Source organism: Bombyx mori, chromosome 23 (genome assembly GCF_030269925.1).
Source record: "Bombyx mori chromosome 23, ASM3026992v2".
NCBI lineage: Eukaryota > Metazoa > Arthropoda > Insecta > Lepidoptera > Bombycidae > Bombyx > Bombyx mori.
The window spans coordinates 2,168,858-2,190,599 of NC_085129.1; the positions used below are offsets into that span (position 1 = coordinate 2,168,858).

A 21,742-nucleotide genomic window follows, 5' to 3' on the forward strand; every position below is an offset into this window, starting at 1 on the left:
TATGGCGGCGGCAATTGTTTTTTGACGAGACGCCATGCGTGTTTCGGAACAGCAGCAATCCATGTCGGAATTTGACACAAACCGAATGCGAGTATACGAGAGCTCTGCGTCGTGTTACGAAACTTGCGCCATCTCGATCAGGAGATTCGGTCCTCGAGAGGGTACTGACCTAGTTCCACATTTACACCGCTATTTCATGCACAAAAGCATCTGCATCCCGCGACGCTGTGTTACGCTAATACGGATTGCGTCTCACGGAAAAGAAACGGCATACTAAGACATTACGCGATGAGAATATGTAAAGCAATTATATTTATGTAAACGGCTCGACAGCGATGACAGGTGAAACCTTTTTCTAGAGCGTATGAAAAATGCCGCCTTTGAATATTAAGACACAAACGTGATACCGTAACGTCCGACGGGCGGCGCGTTCACGAAAACATGCACAACGAATAGTAACACGAGATATCGATCTTAAAGAGCGGTCATCGCAGACTGACTTTATCTCGGGGAATCGTAATTACTGCGTGAATATTTCAATCGAATCGAGTTATCGACGAAACGCGAACAAAGAGCGCTGATAAAGTCGGGACCTGTTATCGTGTGTGTCATGCACAGATCGGTGTGAACTACCCACGTGTCTTCGGTTGATTCAAAAGCGAATTGAATTTCGTCGTTTTATAATCAAAGATGTTTAATCGATATCGGTCGAGGGCGAAGACGCGGTGGGCGCCGGATGCCTTCGAAACTAAAACGATATGCAAATTAGGAACGAGGACTAATCGTCGGATGCACGCGGCGCGACAGCAGTGAACCGACTACCGGGCACAAATCGATGAATAAATAGTGCCCAATTAGAGACGCGAACAGTCTTCACAGTTGTTATTGATGAATCGGAATCGAGCATCCGAATGAATCGATTCGTCGCCGAGCCGTATTTGGCCTCGTTGTAGATCAACACTAATGTTCATTGATTAACAATTCTCGCGAATGAGACGACGGGCCTTCGATAGGCTAGTGTTACGACGTAAGGCATACGATGTGATATATGAATCGATCGGATTGCGGTATCGAGACGAGAAAGCTCCCGTCGTTACACACATCGATTTTCTCTATAACATGATTGCGCACGTCGAGTTTGACAGGAGAATTTATAATGATCGCTCCGGTACCTCCGAAAGTAATTTTCAATTAAGTTTCTTGATAATCCGTATGACGAGGGGCTTAGAACCCGGAGCGACAACAGACTCCCTTGTTAATTGGAAACTGTATCTGGTTAAATTTAACACCCGATGCGCCCCGACTGCGTTAAATATTCGATGTATATTTTCTGAATTGATTGACGGCTTTTTCATTATCCTAGATCCAGATGCTAATAGAACAGTGATTGCTAGAAACTTCCTACGATTTGTAGTAATCAATATTATTAGAATACGTTCGACTGTTGCGGACGGTGTTTTTGTACGAAGCCAGAATGAAAGGCCGATTCATTGATCATAATGAATCAATAGTAAAGCTAGGAGCCGCTCCTACTTCCGAAGCGTCGCTCCGACAAATAAACCGGTCTGCGGCGTTAATTATAAACCGATTTAAATCTGATTATTTTGCTACCGATCACCGCTCTATCGGTTTCGACATCTCCTCCACCGAGATCATCAATTTCATTGATACGATTTCGGTGAGATGATTAATTTAATCGACGCGATCCAACACGCTGCACGCTTCGTTTGGCCGGAACGAACGGTATTTTGGATAGACGTAAAATCGATTCGTCTACATCGTTAAATAAATTTTTAAGACTAATAATTACGGCCGAGCGATGGACGGAAGCGCACCTTTAACACATTATCATTCATTTTAACATCCGAACCTGTTATTTATTAGGAGCGATCAAGATTCGTCAATCAACTCTGCGATTGACCGTGCGTGTCGAATTACCGTCAACGCCGCGAAAAAACTCATCAAAAAATATTACTTTCGATTCGACATCCTTTCACTCGGAACCCTCAAGAGTCATAAGTTCGATTTTAACATTAATAAGTATATCTATTTATTTACAAAAAAAATATATTAACAAACTATTTCATCGTTTGTATATTAAATCTTTTGCTTATCTAAATAAAAGCTACCCTAGAACGTGACTATTTGGAAACAGTCGTTAACTCCCGTGCGGAGTCTCAAAGATTTACTCTAAGTGCCATCCGAACTACCGCTGAGGATGATGCGACATGTGGGGGTGAGATAGATGAGCGTGAGAATAGGGCTGCCCCAGCGAGCTGAGGGGCAGCGGTGACGGACAGGGTGGGTGCTGATGGTACTGCTGCAGCGGCGACGGGGCCAGCCCTGGATGGTGCTCTATAGGGTACTGCGCGGTGCCCGCGTATGCCAATTGCCTCACCTTCATATCCTCGTCTACAACGTTATACGTGAGCTCGGTCTCCTCGAAGCCAGTAGCCGCCATGCGCTGTTCGCTGGTCGTGGGCGGGTCTGGTGAGTTAAGGCACGTCTGGATCAGCCTTTTCCCAGAATCGGACGTGATCATGGGCTGAAGTTTCCGCGTCGCGAACGTATACACGTGGCCGGTCTCCGACGCGACCAGCAACATCACTTGTGTCCCCGTCAAAGTGGATAGCTCGTATGCCTGAAAAAAAAAACATTAACATTTAGACATTGTTGACTTTTAAAAAGTCCGTTGTTAGAACGTAGCTTTTTTTTTTGAGAGCATTCGTTATATTAAATTGCCTGTGAAAGTGAACTTTCAACATTTACAAATGAGACATTATGTCTCTGCGTATTTCACGATTTACGTCATATATCACCCGTTTTCTAGCGCAAGATTTAGATATGTTTTAAAAGACCGTTCACAGAAATACTTTTATTACTCGTTATCTCTGATTCGCATCGCGGTGGATGGACAATGTCGCAACTTCAAAGAGGCGCAGTTTTACGTTACGATATCCAGGGTGTTGCCCTGCGACCTCTCACCTCTCCCACGCCGCTAATTCGTATGTAAACCTCGATACGCATAGGTTTCGGGAGCGACATCACTCTCTCACGGCACTCTTTGTGTGTGCACAACGAATTATCACACCCACCGGCGCCCTACCGGTGACACCCACACCCATTCTAACCAACTTATATTTACCGTCAACACATTTCAATTTAGATCTCAATGCTTTAAAATTAAGAGCCACATGACAATTTATTGATGAAATAACAATACGGCGCGGGCAATCGTCAAAGTCGACGCTGCCTTGCATAATGTTCGTCGTTTAATTCGAAGTTAACGACATTGTGGGCCTTAGTGCGTAGGCAATAGAGGTCTTTGCGAAGGACTGCGTAACTTTTTATATGTAAATCGGGTTTGTATAAGTATTAATTTGCCTTTCGATTGCGTAATGTAGGTCTCCAGCACAATTCACCTACCCGATCAGATAAAAGATAAGGCTCAGGCTTTAGGTAGAATTAAGCGTTCGTTACTGTACAAATTGATTTGCACAATAAAGACAAGACGAGATTACAATTGAATTATTGACGAGGTCATTACTGTGACGAAACTGATTCGATACCAAGATGAGAGTTGATTAATTGTGGGACACACAATCACAATCTTAAGAACTTTTAACACTCCAAACCTATTAGGTTAAAGATAAGATGATCTGTCCTAATAAAATCTGACTAATCTCAGAGAAGTGCATCATCCATCCAGAACACCAAGCCATTAAATATGAAGAGTGCAAACGAAAAAAAATTTGAAGCTAAAACCATTTGCGAATCTTTTTTAAGTTCACCAAAATTCCTGACTACCAATCTGGGTAATAATATCTAGTAATACTATAAAACGCAATATCATATATACCGCTTCAGACATACGCCAACAGTTAGATATTATTGAAGTGTAGACGAACAGGATTCTCAATAGACAATGATCGAGATCGAGTCGATCCACATTAGGTGGAACCGCGCGGTCACAGGTCGCAAGAGGTGTAGAGCATTCAATCAAAACCGACTTTAGATTGAAGGTTTATCGTTAAAACTGATAAAATCTGTAAACAGCCAATTAAATGCAGTCTCTCTGGAGTTACATTTCGTATTTATCTATTAGATATCGACCAGCGATGACCACAACGATACAATAGTAAGTTAATATAGTCAAAACAAAAAAAAAACACATATATACTTTATGTACTCATTATCTTTAAGTAAAGCTTTAATTTAGTATTCGTGTTTGCCGTCTGAAAACTAAAAGCTCAATTTTATTGATCATTTGTTAGTTGGCCAACGAACTTCGTTTCCAAGTGTAGAGTTCTCAGAAGGGTTTAAAGTTGATCCCTCAAGCCGACCAACCAAAGTGTCTGAAACCACTGCTATCATTTGCTACAGATGGAGTGAACTCAGTTCGATGTTGTTTTAAAGCAATATGTTGACGAAAAGAATATAAAAAACGGTCAAGCTTATACGGTAAATTCCCATAAAATCACTTACAATTAACTAGACTATCTTTTAATCTGAGTTTAATAGGTATATAGAATACCTCGTCTCAAGGTCATGAGCCAATCCCAAAAAATGATGAACGACGTGTACCATCACATACTCCTACATAAAGATCGAATAAGTACAAATTATTGCTAAATTGGACAGTTACAAATTTAAAATTAATGAGCTGCATTAACCAATGATTAATGGAAATTCCTTTAAAAATATACGTACTGACGTTAATCACGAAGATCTCGCTCGCGTAATGATGCACAAAGGTTCACTTACAAAAAAGCTCGATGCCGACGGGGCTTTCATAACCCGGAGAATAAAAAGCTCATTAAATTGAACTTTGATACAATCGAAGTTAAAGGTTAAATGGAAGACGACATATTTTGAATGAAACGAAAAAAAAAACTAAAAGAGAAAATCGATATTTTCGGATCGACTTTTAAAATCTTCAGACCCACGCGGTTTTAATTTTGTTGCTTTTATCTGGTTTATGTTAAGATAGTTCTCATGGATATTATTTTCTTCGAAATTTAAGTTATGACCAAATACAGTGTTTAATTAGAGTATATCCGTATTTTATAAGTGTTTATCCAAATATTTACGGTACGGTTTACGGTAGGCAGCGGCTTGGCTCTGCCCCTGGCATTGCTGAAGTCCATGGGCGACGGTAACCACTCACCATCAGGTGGGCCGTATGCTCGTCTGCCTACAAGGGCAATAAAAAAAAAAAAAAAAAAAATTTCTCCGTCGAAATGTGTTTTTTTTTATGTTAGAGAAGAAATGCTGCCAAAGGATTTTAGGTGACTACATGGCCGCCTCGAGATACTCCTGCTAATTCTAATATTAGTACATGTGGCCATTGCCAACATCAAAGCAAAATTTAAAACCCACTGGCGTTATCAACCTAGGCATCTGATAATGCCGTTAGAGCTACAGTGGTAAGAGAAGTAGTTGTCGCAAGCAACCGCTACATCCAGGATTAGTCATCCGTCATTAGACATCCTGGCTTATTTTTTTCAACCCTAACCCTTCCCAGTAATTCCACAACCTACCTGCCCAATTAGTACAATTGGGTAGGACGGTTGTGGTCGGGCCATGACGAATACGTTATGGTTTAAAGAATAAATTGAATTTTAATTCAAGGCAATATCGTCACATACCTCATTCGACCAGATTCACTCATCACAGCCTATGGCTTCCAGTAAACTCAGTAGACAGTGAGATCATTTGCCTGCTTACCTCAGTAACAAGATATCTGACAAAACTATTAGTTTGCCAGAGGAATGTATTTTATTTCACTTAGACATCATGTCACGATATTATGCACTGATCAGTTAAAATGTTCAAATTCGGAAGATAAAATCGCATAGGTGCAAGAAAAAGCTCAAGACCCAATTAGAGTTAAACGATTGCCAAAGGCCATGGACCGCAAAATAAAACATATTGCTTCACGATGTTAATTTCCAAGCCGGGATTACATTTTCCCTGCGAGCTCGCACCACCAGTAATGATTTAATCAGCTCATTCCTTTGTCATATCTTCTTACACCTTAACACCAGTAAATATAATGTAAACAAGACCTAAGCTTATCACGAGAACATAGTTAACTGTGTATTTGAAGATCAATCGATAGTTCAATTTGAAATATGATTAGACGATGCTGGCTATTGGTTAACCTTAGGCAGTACAACTGACCCGATCAGGGCTGGCCCGAAAGGTCTATTTTAAAAACTTCAACAACAAAACTTGAATTTTTTTTGTTGCCGTATAGGCAGACGAATATACAGCCCACCTGATGGTGAGTGGTTACCGTCGCTCATGGATGTCAGCAGTACCAGGGGGCGAGCCAAGCCGCTGCCTACCGTTTAATACTCACCACAAGCCTCGTTTGAAGAAGGACATGTCATAGCACTCGGGAATGCTTAAGACTTTTCCATCTCAAACCAAGCTACCATTTCATCATCATTTTTCTACGGCAACGCAGACTACGACCTCATGCCTTATTTCACTCTCCCGACCTCATGTCCTTAGCGACAGCATTTACATTCTCCTTTCTCTAAACCACATTAACCGCGTCACAAACTCACAGACACACACGTGTACTTGAAAAGCTAACTCACACATTAATCACACATCAACCTCGTTATTAACAAATTAATCTTTACATACACTAATTACATTCGATCTAATCCCTTGATGCCGCACGTCCGATAGGTTTCAGAATCCAAAACCGGTACATGAATTTTTTTAATAAAATGATTGACAGATCATCCAGCGTGTGATGATGTGATGATTGCAAAAACCCTCAATAAGTGTCCTTAATTCAATCAGAAAGTTAATTTAGAAGTTGTGGCAGTATTTCTTAACGACTTAATGTAAGCCAGCAATGTAAGAAAACGAAACAGTAAATTGAATGAAGAAGGAATTTTCTCCAAAAAGTAGTTTAAGTGATCATTGTGAACATAGTTTAAGTGAACCTTTCAATTTTGAATTGCCGCCTTCCTTTTCACCTTCGTTTTGATTTGACCGTTATCACATCCTAAGTATCCGATGCTTAAATTACTTTGTGCCAAAATACGTATCCTATACGGTTTTAAACGTGTTCTTTCATCATGAAGACCTTAAGAACACCTTCATTTAGTTTTATTTTAAATAGCTGACCCGGCAGACTTCGTAGTGACTCAATCGATAAATAAAAAACCTAAAACTTTAAACACATCAAAGTGAAAACAAAATTGTTGTTTTTATTTAATTCCGAGCATTTTCATATTTATCTAACTTTTAAACCTTCTCTGGACTTCCACAAATAATTCAAGACCAAAATTAGCCAAATCGGTCCAGCCGTTCTCGAGTTTTAGCGAGACTAACGAACAGCAATTCATTTATATATATATATATAGATGACAGTGAAAATAAAAGTACAATAAGCGAGAAACATCGTAGTTTGCGAAATTTAAATGTAAATAAATCGGATTCGACAGAGACGAAGGATTTAAAAGATGTTTATGACGTTACACAAGACGAGGCGACCGCAGAAAGGCGGGTCGTATTGCATTACAACTCTCAAGAAGACAGCCGAATCACAACAAAATGACCACAACAGAGAGACGTGAACTTAAGCGGTAATCAATTTTTTTTTTTGCTTAGATGGGCGGATGAACACACAGCCCACCTGGTGTTAAATGATTACTGGAGCTCATAGACATATACGAGGTAAATGCGCCACCCACCTTGAGATATAAGTTCTAAGGTCTCAATGTAGTTACAACGGCTGCCCCACGCTTCAAACCGAAACGCATAACTGCTTCACGGCAGAAGCAGGCAGGGCGGTGATACCTACCCGTGCGGACTCACAAGAGGTCCTAACACCAGTCATTTTACCAATTTATTTATTTATTTTATTTATAATAATTTATTTATTTATTTACCAATAATAAAATTGCCAATATACTAAGTACAGGAACATGCGAGGGACTCATTAAAGAGGTCATAGACAACTGCATCATACGATTCACAATCTGCTATGTATGTACATACATTAATAAGTACAATTGTAGACATATATAAACTACTATTAAATTAGCGGTATGGCGACCTCGCTTAGTGGATTGCAGGCAAATGGAAGATGCATTACTAAAACTTTCAATTTAGGCGAAGACGCATAACTATTGTTATAATTTTATTTTATTTCTTTTTTAAATGTCGAAAGTCGTCAACAAAACTTAAATCTAAAATCGCACTAAAACCCATTCCATTTCAATTTACGGAACAAATAATTTATCTTCGGAAAAATAAATCTCTAGGCAGAAGTTACACGAAACTTTTCCAATAAAATCTAATTTCGAGAAGCACTGGATCCCCGTTTCGTTCGCGTCTGGTCCAATATATTTTAATGTTTACTTTAGTGGCTTTCTAGCTGAAGAAAGAATGAAGTCGTAAGTAACTGTTGGAGTAAACACTATCCTGTTAGAGGCAGGAAGGAGGTATTGGTGTGGGAACTTTGGGGTGGCAGCGTTAATGAGGATGCTGAGAAAATAAGTTACGAAACTGGACAAGAACGGATTTAGTAACATTCGTTTTTTTTAACGTCTTTAAATTGTATGAAGTATGATGTGATTTTGAATTTATGGTTGTTTGTAGAGCAAACGAAAAAAACAGGCTATGGATTTAGTAAAGCCGTTCTGTTAAAAAAATGTTAATATCAATTTGTGTGATTTGTAATTTTGTTTTTGTAATTTTTCTGATGAATGGCTGCCAAAGTTGAATGACCGGCAGCCCTGCGTGATTTTCCGGTGCTAGCTTAGCTAAGCTGAGCCAGACTTCGTTTTGTAGTTGAGGCGATGAAAACGGCACTTTTTGCCGAGATCAGATACACAATCCGATAGCGCGGCAACTAATAGCTCTATAAACAAGATAATCGCCTAGTTAGCCGGGAAGCCTCCTCACTAGGGATTTATGAAATGCTTAAAAAACATGAAAGTCGTCTGAGTCGAGAGATCACGCGATAATTGGCAGCGACGGGGATTCTTATAAAAATCTGCGCTTATTTCCCAGAAACGTCACACGTTTAATTAATGTTTGTTTTTTTTTTGTTAGTCAATAATTTAGTTCTTCTGACTTAATTACCGTCCGCGGTATTTATCGAGAATCTACTTATCAGACTTTTCGAAATTAACTTCGAATAAACTGCTAATAAAATCGAAACACGAATTTCTCGAGCGCGCCTGAGACTGTTTGCGTGAAATAAAAAAAAATTAACTAAACAACCGCCAATGACTCATTGTATTAAATTTGTCGTTTAATTATTCAACAAAAACGTAATGTACAATATAAGCTGCGTCTCGTACGTAGCCCACAAATTAAACAGCCGCGACATTCTGGCATCACGATTCGCGACATTTCAGTTACAAGTACCCGCTCGGAGGACTAAGAAAAAAAAACCAGCTAATTGCGTGTACAATGGAGTACAAAGCCACCGCTTTTCCCACGGAGCATCCGAGTGCCCGCGTACCGATCATTTCGGGCGTGCAACTCTTTTATTGCCAAAAATTAATGCCCAGTAAAGAGACCTTAATTGCAAACCTGACTTGTTGTAACTGGACAAACGAGACACCAACTGTGACGTTTCTTCGAATTGTAGAAATATAAAAAAAATAAACCGTTTATAATTCCAACGAAACGAATTATGCATATTAAGAATACACCCCCAGATGTGAATGAGATAAAACCTGGACAATCGATGCTTTATGGCGTTTTAATTTTATTGGTTTTTATTTCGGTTATGTGTAATCTCGCAATTCGGGACGTAACAACTTTATAGCTAAGAGGCCGGTGCTGGCATTTTCGTGTTTATCAGATGAAGCGGAGCCTTCTTCAGTTTTGCAACCAGAAACAGATTTACAACTTAATAATATCATAATTTTAAGGATATGTTTAAATTTCGGTTCACGTTTCGTTGAATTTACGTCCGCTTTTAAATGTATACTGCAATTTATTGATGTATTGACTTGGCTTTCGTTTGGGAGAATGGCTCGCTGTACCACGCCAATAACCATGATAAATAGAGAGAATGTTTTCGCTTGGAAATGGAAAACAGACTTAAATCTACACTGGTTGAAAATATGTTCCTTCGTTTGTTCTTTTTTTGCCTGGACTTTCATTTACGAGTAACAGCTTCTCTGACATCAGCGGTACTTGATTGTGGTAGCCCTACGATTGACACCCCTATCATACTTTCATATAATTTACTAAAATTTATATTAATATTTCAAATATGATCAAAATTTACAACTTAAAACCACATAGTATTTTCTTTTATATTCGCTAGGAGCAGATATTATTTGAATAATGTACAAACTATAACCATGTACCATATACATATGTATTTCTGAACTTCATTTTCATAATTCATTTAAGTATGTAATTATTTGGAGAATAAAAAATATCCAAACCAAAACACGATAAACATATAAAAAACAGTCAAAAAGCAGATACATTTGTACAATAGGCGGTCTTATCTTAAGGCGATCTCTTCCAGAGAACCGTTTAATTTAGAGAAATTCTGTAAAAGATAAAGATATAGCAGGTATTATTATTATTACAATGCATTATTATAATAAATATATACATACAATAAATAGATGGACAGAAAATAGAGGCGATGTTAAACCATAAAAGTGCTTCTAATTAAGCCTAACAGCTACAGTTAAAATCTCAGATTACACAAATGGAATTTCGTTGAAACAAAAACCAATTCTGTACACATTTTCACGCTTCGACATTATCTTATCGAATATTTCAAACTCGTCTAGACTTGTCTGAAGCGCTCTAGTCTGTATCCACGTATTGACTTAGCACGATCCATTGAGATTTGCAATTGTTTTCGCACTAAAAAGTCGTCTGAAAACTGTTAACTAACGCCATTTAGAAAGTCCTTTACTTTGAATGATCAGTGTATTTGAAACACAACTTACTGCCAAACTAAATTGTTTAATGAATTGTTTTAGCTATAGGAAAATTATGTCGTTCGTAATTCCACGGTGTTTCCCGAGCGCTATGACATGTCCTTCTTTAAAAGAGGCTTGTGGAGAGTATTAAGCGATAGGCAGCGGCTTGGCTCTGCCCCTGGCATTGCTGAAGTCCATGGGCGACGGTAACTCGTCTGCCTACAAGGGCAATAAAAAAAGAAAAAAAATTCAAAACCATTAAATTCAAAACAATACGCTTATTGGTTACAAGCCGTGTGTATGATACTCAGGGTTTCAAATAAAACGAACACAATTGATTTTGTGTGTGGATGATCAATGTTTACCGTAGCCCATGGGCGCCACAGTGTAAACTTCACCATCGACCTTGACACATTAGGTCGAAGTAACATTTGCAGCATAGGGCAGGAATAGACCGAATTATGGTACTAACTGTGCGAGCTTTTATTACGGTATGCTAATTAAAAAAGATCCTTAAGACTAAGAAAACTGGAAAACTGGAAACTTTACTGGTGGTAGGACCTCTTGTGAGTCCGCGCGGGTAGATACCACCACCCTGCCTATTTCTGCCGTGAAGCAATAATGCGCTTCGGTTTGAAGGGTGGGGCAGCGGTTGTAACTATACTTGAGACCTTAGAACTTACCTATGTCTCAAGGTGGGTGGCGCATTTACGTTGTAGATGTCTATGGGCTCCAGTAACCACTTAACACCAGGTGAGCTGTGAGCTCATACACCCAAGCAATACGACCTCTTATTACGGTATGCTAATTAAAAAAGATCCTTAAGACTAAGAAAATAAAAACATTTAATCAGTGAACTGTCAATCACGTAATCACTAAGCCGTCGTTACATGGAAACAGAGACCGGAGTGTCAAGCCATAGTCTCACGGTGGCCAGCCTACGTCCAATTCGTATGGTAATGTAATTGTGGTGGTAGAGCGAGCCATCGCTTGGCTAAACATCGGGTATTCACATTTATCAAGTCTCAAGAAACACCGGTTACCGAAGCACTTTAAACCTTTTAGTGCTGAACTTATTGTCACATATTTTGCAAAAGATCCTAAACGAATTTTAAAAAATAATAATAATACCTGCAACTAAAAAAAAGTAATGTTAAATTAACGCTATAAAATTATTTTTAATGGTTATTTATGACTTATTAAACTATATGCGTGCAAGCGCTAAGACACGTCTGTACAGTTCGATACCTAATACCTATAATCAAACTACGCTATAGTGTGTATTCCGACGCTCCGCAGTTTATGCGCATTAATAGACAATCGATCTATCGACGGTTCGCGCTCTCAGCGTTAAATTTATTTCCGATGAATTTAAGGGTCAGTTTCAATCAGAGCTCGTACTAATGTACATGTACTGGTGGTAGGACCTCTTGTGAGTCTGCGCGGGTAGGTACCACCACCCTGCCTATTTCTGCCGTGAAGCAGTAATGCGTTTCGGTTTGAACGGTGGGGCAGCCATTGTAACTACACTTAAGACCTTAGAACTTATATCTCAAGGTGGGTGGCGCATTTACGTCGTAGATGTCTATGGGCTCCAGTAACCACTTAACACCAGGTGGGCTGTGAGCTCGTCCACAAATCTAAGCAATAAAGAAAAAAAAACATGAGCGTTTAAGTGAAACCCGGCGACGCTTCACTGTGGCTATCGCTAAATATAAAAAATGCATCCATTTCTTGAAATTACACGTGCTGCCACATTTTGATGGTGCCAACAACGGCTGTACTGAGTTTCATGAAACCTATAACCTAGTTAGTACCAATATGAATTTCAGCTGGTACCAATGCATCACAGCAGTTAATTCTTAATCCGTTATTCTGCTACAACATAATCGTACCTCTTCGTAAATGAAGAGTAGTTGTATATCTTCCCCATCAAAAGATCGCTCAAAGTAAAAGTGGTCTTCGTGTTGACATCAAGAAACTAGTATCAAGTACCAATTGAACACGTGCTTGCTTACACATCAACACCAAAGCAGGGTAGAGGCAACCCCGAAAACAGGTTATGAAATGCCATGTTACCATATTTGCGTCGACTGGATTAAAACGTAAATGGTCTAAACGGGCCGCTGCTTTGCCTACCCGCCGCCACGTGCTGGCCGCGCGTCATCCACTCTTTATGGCGAGGATACTTTAGCTATATTTGCATTGAGGCCGCCGAGTTGGTTCACCTCTCTGATGAGTTTATTACACGAGTTATCCTCGAACGAATTGGGAGACTCGGTGCTGCCGGACTTGGACGTTTTATTGTAAGCATTGCGTGAGTTTTCAATTTGGTGAGTCACGGGGGATGCGATTTTTACATTTCAACGCAATACAGAATAGATTAACTCTTGGCATTTTAAGTGCCAATTTTAGTTTATAAATGTAGGATTGGTAAGAACGGAACGTATGAAAAGAGCGTGGAACGGAGCGTTAAGATGTGAGTGAGAGAAAACGGTAAGAAAGGGAAAAGAAAATGGCAGACAGAATGACTGAGAAAAGCAAGATGGCGCAGAAGAATGAATGAGCAAGGCATAATAGGTGTCAGTTGATCTTTAACTATTACAATAAAGCGGATTTTAGAAAAGAAGAATAAAAGTGTAATGCAACAGTGCAATAGTTTTATTTTATGTGCCACGATCCCAACTCTACATATATTTTTTACGTGTTGTTTTTAAAGAACCTGTGAAGACAACAGTTCACGACATGAGTACGGGTATATCCATCTACCGGCGCGAGTCAATTAAATCGACAGCTTAAGCGCAAAAAAGACGTTCCTTAAAACAATGGGCATAAACAACAAGTTATGATCGTTTTAATACAACAAAATCGTCGCTCGTAATGATGGAAGAGTGAAAGTCGAGCTTCATTATCTCTCATTGCAATCCAATCGGAAGCCGCGCGATTATAAACCACACGGACACGGCCGATGCCCATCTTAACTTTACCGTCCTTCTAGAAGAACGCCAGTGGTTTTGGTATCGGAATTTTCGTTTTCGAAACGCAAAAACATCTTTGCAGAGACACAAGCGGCTTGTTTGTTTTGAGAGTCCGTCAGAAGCGACCGAAAACTTGATTACAGAAAAAGGGTAATACAGCGTAACGAGCCAAGCGTATGTTTCCTTGTATAGCGGTACTGTATGTAAATGACTTCGGGGATGATATTAAATTGAACTACACACACTTTAGATACTTTTTTGAATTTGAAGCGGGAAGATTCAATTATTCAGCCTAGACAATGGTGTAATTTTAAAGCTACATACTGGCCATAGAACATGTATTTTTACATCATACGGTCTAGACTGAAGCGTGTACTTATGTCCTTTTCTAGGCTAAAATTTAATTTTATAAGCCGACGGAATACATGTTTAATAAGTAGTTGAGTGTATAGTTGTTCAAAGTATAAAACTCATATTCTTAAATTTTTTAGTTAAACCACTTCAATTCTAAAGGTTTGGTATGTTTTCTTCAGGTAGATATAATGAAAAATTGAAAACTACATTTAAGGTTTAATCTAGCAACGAAAGATTAGTCGCAATCACTGAAACTTCGGAAATGACGTACTTATAAGAAAAAGGTGTGAGTAAAACCTTTCGAAACGAAAATTTCCTGTCAACTTTAAAGAGTACTAAGCACTCTCGAATGGCTATACGAAAACAAGCGAGGATGAAATTAAATATAAATTAAACAAAACCATGTCAAAACTCTCAATAAATTGCGGGAGAAAGAAATGGGAACGAATTACGTAAGTGTTTTTTTTTAATTAGCTGTTAATGAAAAGGCACAATCACGATTACAAAACGAATCTTGTCGATTTCGTTAATTAAACGAACGAAAATACGGACATTGACAGAATCAACGATATTGACAAACGCAAGCAAGATAGGACCGATATGGGTCGACACACAACGATTTGTTTTAAACGCCGTTTATAACAATAATTACGTTGTTCGAACCGGTTCAGTATAATCTACATAACCACCGTTAATGCGTTTTAAATGTTAAGACGTGTTTAAACTACTGATCGATCAGACACTTGACGCTTGTTGGTACAACCCAACTTGTTGAGGTGCAAAGCAATATGTTTTTGTTTTACGAAACACACGTTTTAAATCAAACGGCTCCAAGATTTTATTATTGCGTAGATGCCTGGAATATACGTACTAAAGAATAACACTGATACTGTATATCAAACAGGGACTTCGAACTCTTTCTAAAGTTAGGTGGCGGAATTCTGACATCTATTAGGTTCTAAGGTTCGATTAATACTTAAGACCAAGGCCTTAGGTTCACATGAGCAATAAATAAAAATTATGACGTCATCGCTTCACAAAAGATAAATTAGCTGCTTTGTTTTAAGGATGTAAATAACGTTGCATCTCTTCATAGTAACGGTTTGGGTGTCGGCATTCCGGCATAAAACATATGTATGTATGTGATGCTTGGAATACAAATTCTCCCTAGAAGTGGCCAGTTTTAGAAAACGCTTATTACGCAACTTGCACCGTTACGGATTATGAATACTAGGATGCAATCATTATTCTGGTGCTGCGACAACGGACCTCCATATTCTTGACTCACGCGCATCATTGCGATGTAAAATTGTAACTGTGAAACGGGGTTCTGGTTCTAAAACGCATAAGGATCGGAACGTTTAAGTTTGGATAATGATATCAACGTAATATGAAACTACCTTCAAACAGATTAAATGATCGATTGCATTATCAGATGACTGGAGCTTTCAGGTCTGAACTTAGACATTTGACACATCCAGACAAGCCGAAATAGCTCCTCGAAGTTACTTTCAGATAGGTAGGCAAAAATACCAGCTCATTTGCAATTTATAAAAACAATTGGCTTTCGCAATTACCATTCGACACATTTCATAAGACCGTTTATCTGAATGTCACAAACGTCTAAAGTCACTTTTAAAGAGTTATATTGACTGAGACACTATATATACTGACTTTCTGAGTAATTTCAGTTTCATATCCAATCAATCCGCACAAATAGAAGCGACAATGGAAGCCAAATCCAATGACGCCCAATCCGCAGAACAATGGACAGTGCTTGAATCAATAATCGATGCAGATACTGCACTGACAGAGCATGCAAATACTTCTCGTACTGATACTAAAGCGGTCGATAATTATGCGTTTATATTGTAGCCAATCTCATTCATAAACAAAGATGAATGATTGATTATCCATTAATAACAGTTTAACTACAAGCAATTTCTCGTTCGTTTAAATCGTATATTAGATCGAGATAACGACGGCACAGTCCACACAACGGCCTTGCTCCACGTTCATATTACGTGGAACCAGTTCGCCAATTCCAATTACACGAACCCAGTGCGTTTGTTTTAAAGATGAATTTATTTAAACGCTCAACCCATTATTGGTACACGCTTACTCGAACTTATGAATGTGAACGTATCAGTTTTTGTTTCCTTCATAATCTCTCTTCGCTGCACGTTTTAGCGCTAAATAAACATGCCTTATCTGAGATCTACGGAAAGCAACGAGTTGGAGGGTAAGTAAGCCGACTGAAGCGCCGACAACGCGATACCATCACGCCGATACAGATCAAGGAAGACCACTTGTCAATACATCTCACCTGCGAACTTGCTCGAAAGGAGATCCCTTGCCCGGAACGAGTTTCTATCACCTATCACTGATGCACGGTTTTTCGTTCGCAGTATGCCACTTCTAATGCTAAGCACCTCAATATTATCGAAGATTCAATTCGTAAAGGCTTCACCCCGTGTTAAATGCTAATTTCTGTCTCGGTCCTATGCAAATTAACGACAGTGCCACTAAATAGCATTAAAACCTTAGAGGCAAATATTTCGCCAACCTTATTTACTGGACAATTCATACGTCGAGGCGAACAAACACAGGTGGTCCCAATAAAAGGTTCGGCGGAGTCGGAGCGCCTCAGAGAAGATGCCGCCCTCCCTAAAAGGATAATAATACGTCGTTTCGAAGCTCCAAGCCGCGTAGAATCCACAGGATTCTGGGAGAAATGTAATTGTCCAGCGGACTGACAAATAGCTTAATTAACGACTAACACGCGACTCGAGAATTATTGAGATTATCCGAATGGCTCATCGGGCGAGGTGCTCGTAGGTGGCGCGTTCTGAACGATTAATTAACATTTTTCCTGAGTATAGATTCTTAAGCGAGTCATATCAATTACGGTAGCAGATTCCCTGGCAATTTACTCGCTTCTGGATTTAAAGTTCCATTCAATATGACCAACAAAGGAAACGGAGAGATAGCTATGAATGGTTCACATGCAAACATTTAATGAAGGCATTAAATTTCAAGGTTGGTACGGTAGTTGAGAGATTTGGTTGTTTTTTTTTTCGCAAAGTTATATAGTGGTAGGCGTGACGTGGGCGCGCACGTGACGACTGATTTTGTGCGTGCAGCAGTACAACCGCACACGTGGGCGGTCGCCGAAACACTGAAGCTGACACGCTGACGAGTGAGTTATACACAAAAGCAATTCAGACACGGATTTCGGCAAATAAACGTACGTCGATCACCGTGCTTAAAGTCTTCGTGAACGTTAGACGCCTCGGACCCAACGCTGGCCCGTCAAGTTTGTCCCCAAAAAGGTTCTTCGAAACAAGCGATCACGAAAAGTTCAATCCGAATTGAAAATGTCTTGAATTCCCTCGAAATGGACGGCCGTCGCAAAAACGTCCGGTATTGTTCAATTGCACGGATAACGCAGAGCCCCGTGGTTCCCATCGTGAGCGATCGTCTTTTTGCCGTTAACGAAAAACAAAAACATCTCGTTGCGCTTTCGTATCGCAATCAAATAAAAACCTTACCAGTTAATGTTTAATGTATAAATTCGTTCATTATGTATGGGAGCCCCGCTGACCGTTCGGGAAATTTTTGACAGAACGACAGATATCGTGGATCTCTATGGTAGAGGACAGTGGACGTCTTCAGACGTTTTTCGGCAAGTCCGTCATCCGATAAGATCGTTCGGATGACGAAACGCATTTCGGCCGCATGTCCAATTTATGTAAATGCCGCATGCTGCATCGAAATGTGCTTGAATTCTCTGGACGACCGTGAAGATTGAATCTCAAAAATGCCCCGTTGATCTGGCAAAAATCACAACTGAATTGAATATGTCAATATATTCATTTTATTGAAAAGTAAAGTATTAAGTCTTATTCCTTGTGATGATTCCTTGGATTAAATCCAACAACCTTCCATATTATAAATAAATTGCGTCTATGAGTGAGGTCTCCTTGAGGTCGGTAGGCTTTGGAGAGATCAATCAGGGTCAGCATTAGGAGGAAGATTAAGTTAGTTAATATGGTAAAGACTAACTCCTACTGATGTATACGGAGCAACTAACTTAGGCTAAAAGATCGAGTGACCAATGCCCGCAAAAAATAGTAATAAGCTAAATAAAAGTTTCCAATTACCGTGTGTTTTTGTCAGTTATTGGACTTTTTATTTTATTATCTTTATATATTAAAGTATCCAATTTATTAAGACACAAGTGCTGCCTAACATTTAGTACGTGTAAATATAGGTATATTTAAAACTGAAGCATAATACTACTACATACTACAAAAAAACATTGGTTTTTCACTTGACAAACAATTAGCTCATTTTTCAGCAATACTGTTTACACAGTTCATCACAACTTCACTATCCAAGCCAGGTTGACTTCGTTTATTAAGTAATGTTCCAAAAACACGTTTTGTAGTTTTGATTATTTTATTTTATTTATTTCGACGCGACGATAAAACTATGTTTTCCAAAATCCAAAACTACATTAAAGAGTAATAGTATACTAGGATATTTAATAAACTACCGATGAAATTAAGAGACTGAAAATTATTATCACATAAATGATTTTCTTAGGGACGACATTGAAAATAAATGGATTTTTTAATTATTAGTTGAATTATGGATGAATGAATGGTAAATTATATAATATTATAACTATGCACTGCACTAAAATTCGCATGTCAAATAATGACAAAGCATACACGCTGCTTTTAATTTATGTAATAACTCATTTTCACTATGCTTGGCGAACAAATGATTTCTTTCCTTCTTTCTTTCTTTCAAGGGGCCATTGATGCATAGTTAAATTTTCAAATCTGTAATGACTGAAATTTTTGGGATTGTTAAAATTAATTACCTCATCTTTTGTTGATTATATTAAAAACTGCCTATAGATAAAGTTTTAATTCGGTGCACCATAAGCCCATAACTCATTTGGCGTTGAGCTTGTATCGGAATTCAGAACCTGTCTCTAAGCATATTAAGTTTGCCCGCCGTCAAATTTAAAGCGTGTTTACACAGTGTCAAATGATGGACATTCTGTCACGAATTAATAAGTCGTTATGCCAATATTATTGTTCCAGTAACAACAACACCTGGGAGGATACAGAGTAAATAAAATAATAATGTAATAATTTATAATATAATCTCTAATCGGTAGGATCTATGGTATAGCTCTTAGGGCGAGGACCGTCGATAGATCGTCGTGAGATCGCCCACCAACCTAAGCAATAAAAAGATCGACTGTATTAATGCATACAAAAAACGTCGGATTATTGACTATTGCCCAGTTTTCTTTTTTTTAATTACATAAATACAATTACAGTTACGTAAAAACTATGTTTCATTTGTCTTGTGTCCTATCATATGTCCTTTTCACATAACAAGAACAATTACAAAATTCATATTCTACAGCTGAGGAAAATAATTAAGATTCTGTGTCCACTTAATTAATAAGGTACTTTTTTTCAAAAATCCTCTAGCAATTTCTGCAAAATATGTGAAAATAAGCTCACCACTAAAAGGGATCGTAAGTAAATTCTAGATTCGTAGCATATATAGCACGTTACCAGCTGGTGGAACCTGTTCACAAACGACCATAGGTAACTCAGAATCTTAACTATTTCAAACGGCTCAGTGCGTTCACTTTACATTAAATAATCATTTGCTTAGTGCGTAACATTAAAAAAAGACATTATTTATTGCCCGCAAGTTCTCTTAGTTAGGAGGAACGGTACAGACGTAGTTTTAATACGCTTTTATTAGCTTCACGCTTTTTTACAATAAAATTTTTTTTTCTTACACTATTTTTAATTCAAATTTATTAAAATTTAATTTCTATTTTTTAGTTGGATTTTCTATAAAAGCGTATTTTGGTAGTTTTTTTAAACTATTATTTATTTTTAATTCACAATTTAATATTATGATGTGGTGTAATTTTTGGACATACTAGGCACCTATGTTTTTTTTTTAAATTCGACTGAGTTTCTTACTAGATCTCTTGCTCAGTAGATCCGGTGGTAGATTCAACGAACAACTGGATTGCTAGGGCTAGTGTTCTCTCAGGTTGCGCCCGTGAGCTCACCTACCCGTCCGCACGAATTTGGAATAGCCCCTAAAGCCTATACACGATTGGGTAGGAAAAAAATTGTCTATGGAGATTGTGTGATTTCTAAAAGTACCGCCTTTACTGGAAACGTCGTGTATTCATTATTAGGTGAACGTAGGTAATTGTTTAATTGTAGGTACATACAGACAAACGAACCAAATTAAAATATTATTTAAAAAATGATTAATTACAAAGTTTCTTCGATCGAAAAATGTAATTTTTTTTAATTTAAATTCTAGAATTTGAATCAATCATATCTAAGTTAAATAAATATTATTTTTTGTATTTATTTGCCTGCCAGGAAACGTTCTCGAAAGAAAATTCCGTAAGGGATCCGAAGCCAAAATGGGCAAATTTAGCCCGCGTTTAGCTCCGCAATAGCACCAAGCTACTAGGCGCGCATAACAACAAGGCGTTCACTAGGAGGCGGGCCGGCTCACCATTCCATTCTCCCCCGCCCAGTCTTAGACCCACCCCGACCCGCGACCGCTGCCACTTCCGAACCGAAAAGGGTGTTTCACAATTCACTGAGAGAGGTCTACGTGTTTGGTCGGTGAGTTCTTCACATCTACGATGCCCTGGTAACTCAGTTGGTTACGCGGTCGAACCTAGTACTAACAGACCGTGGCCGAAACCCGAAACGGTTTATTGATTAATTCAAAAAGACACTAAAATTGTTTAGTAAATTAAGTAAAAGGCCATATTAAGTAATTCAAGTTATTAATTTAATTTGAGCACTTTCGATTTACCAGTATGTAGGTAGGTGTGCTTTATGTCCCAAATAGCATAATACACTTTAAGGTCATCCATCATACTGGCTATTTGTATCGCGAAGAAATCATTTGTTCCAGATTAAGCTTGTTGAAAACAATCCATACCTCGAGTACATTTTATCGTGACGCGATATCATCGGTGTTAAAATATCAATAGGATTCGCTAACCGCTTTAACATTAAGCGGACAATAAGTTAATTAACCCATCTACGCCAATAAATAATTTTAAAACACCACAATATTTTTATCAGAAACTAGCCGCACTCGCCCGCTTCGCTGGGCATTTAAAATTAACATTATCATTTATTGTCATTATTATTAGGGAGTCCAACACTCATATAAATATTAGCCTATCCATTAAGTACATGTATTTTCTACATGCATACCAAGTTTCAAGTCAATCGGATGCATTATTCAATAGTTATAACGGAACAGCCATAAAAACCACTGTAGATTTATATATTAGTATAGATAGATTAGTTTAACAGATAGGAAGAAAGGTAAATGTAAATATTGTCTTCCTAACAAATAAAATTTCCAAATTGAATATTATCGAACAAA

The 21,742-nt window shown here is 38.4% G+C and overlaps 1 protein-coding gene across 1 annotated transcript in view; it reads right to left on the reverse strand.

Annotated features, from left to right (window-relative positions):
* LOC101745469 (serum response factor homolog) overlaps positions 1-21,742 on the reverse strand; it is a 310,721-nt gene that overhangs the window by 278,777 nt on the left and 10,202 nt on the right. Inside the window, exon 2 of the mRNA XM_038019190.2 lies at positions 2,399-2,641. Within this exon, the coding sequence (XP_037875118.1) occupies positions 2,399-2,641 (243 nt within the window). The remainder of the gene's footprint in view (positions 1-2,398; positions 2,642-21,742) is intronic.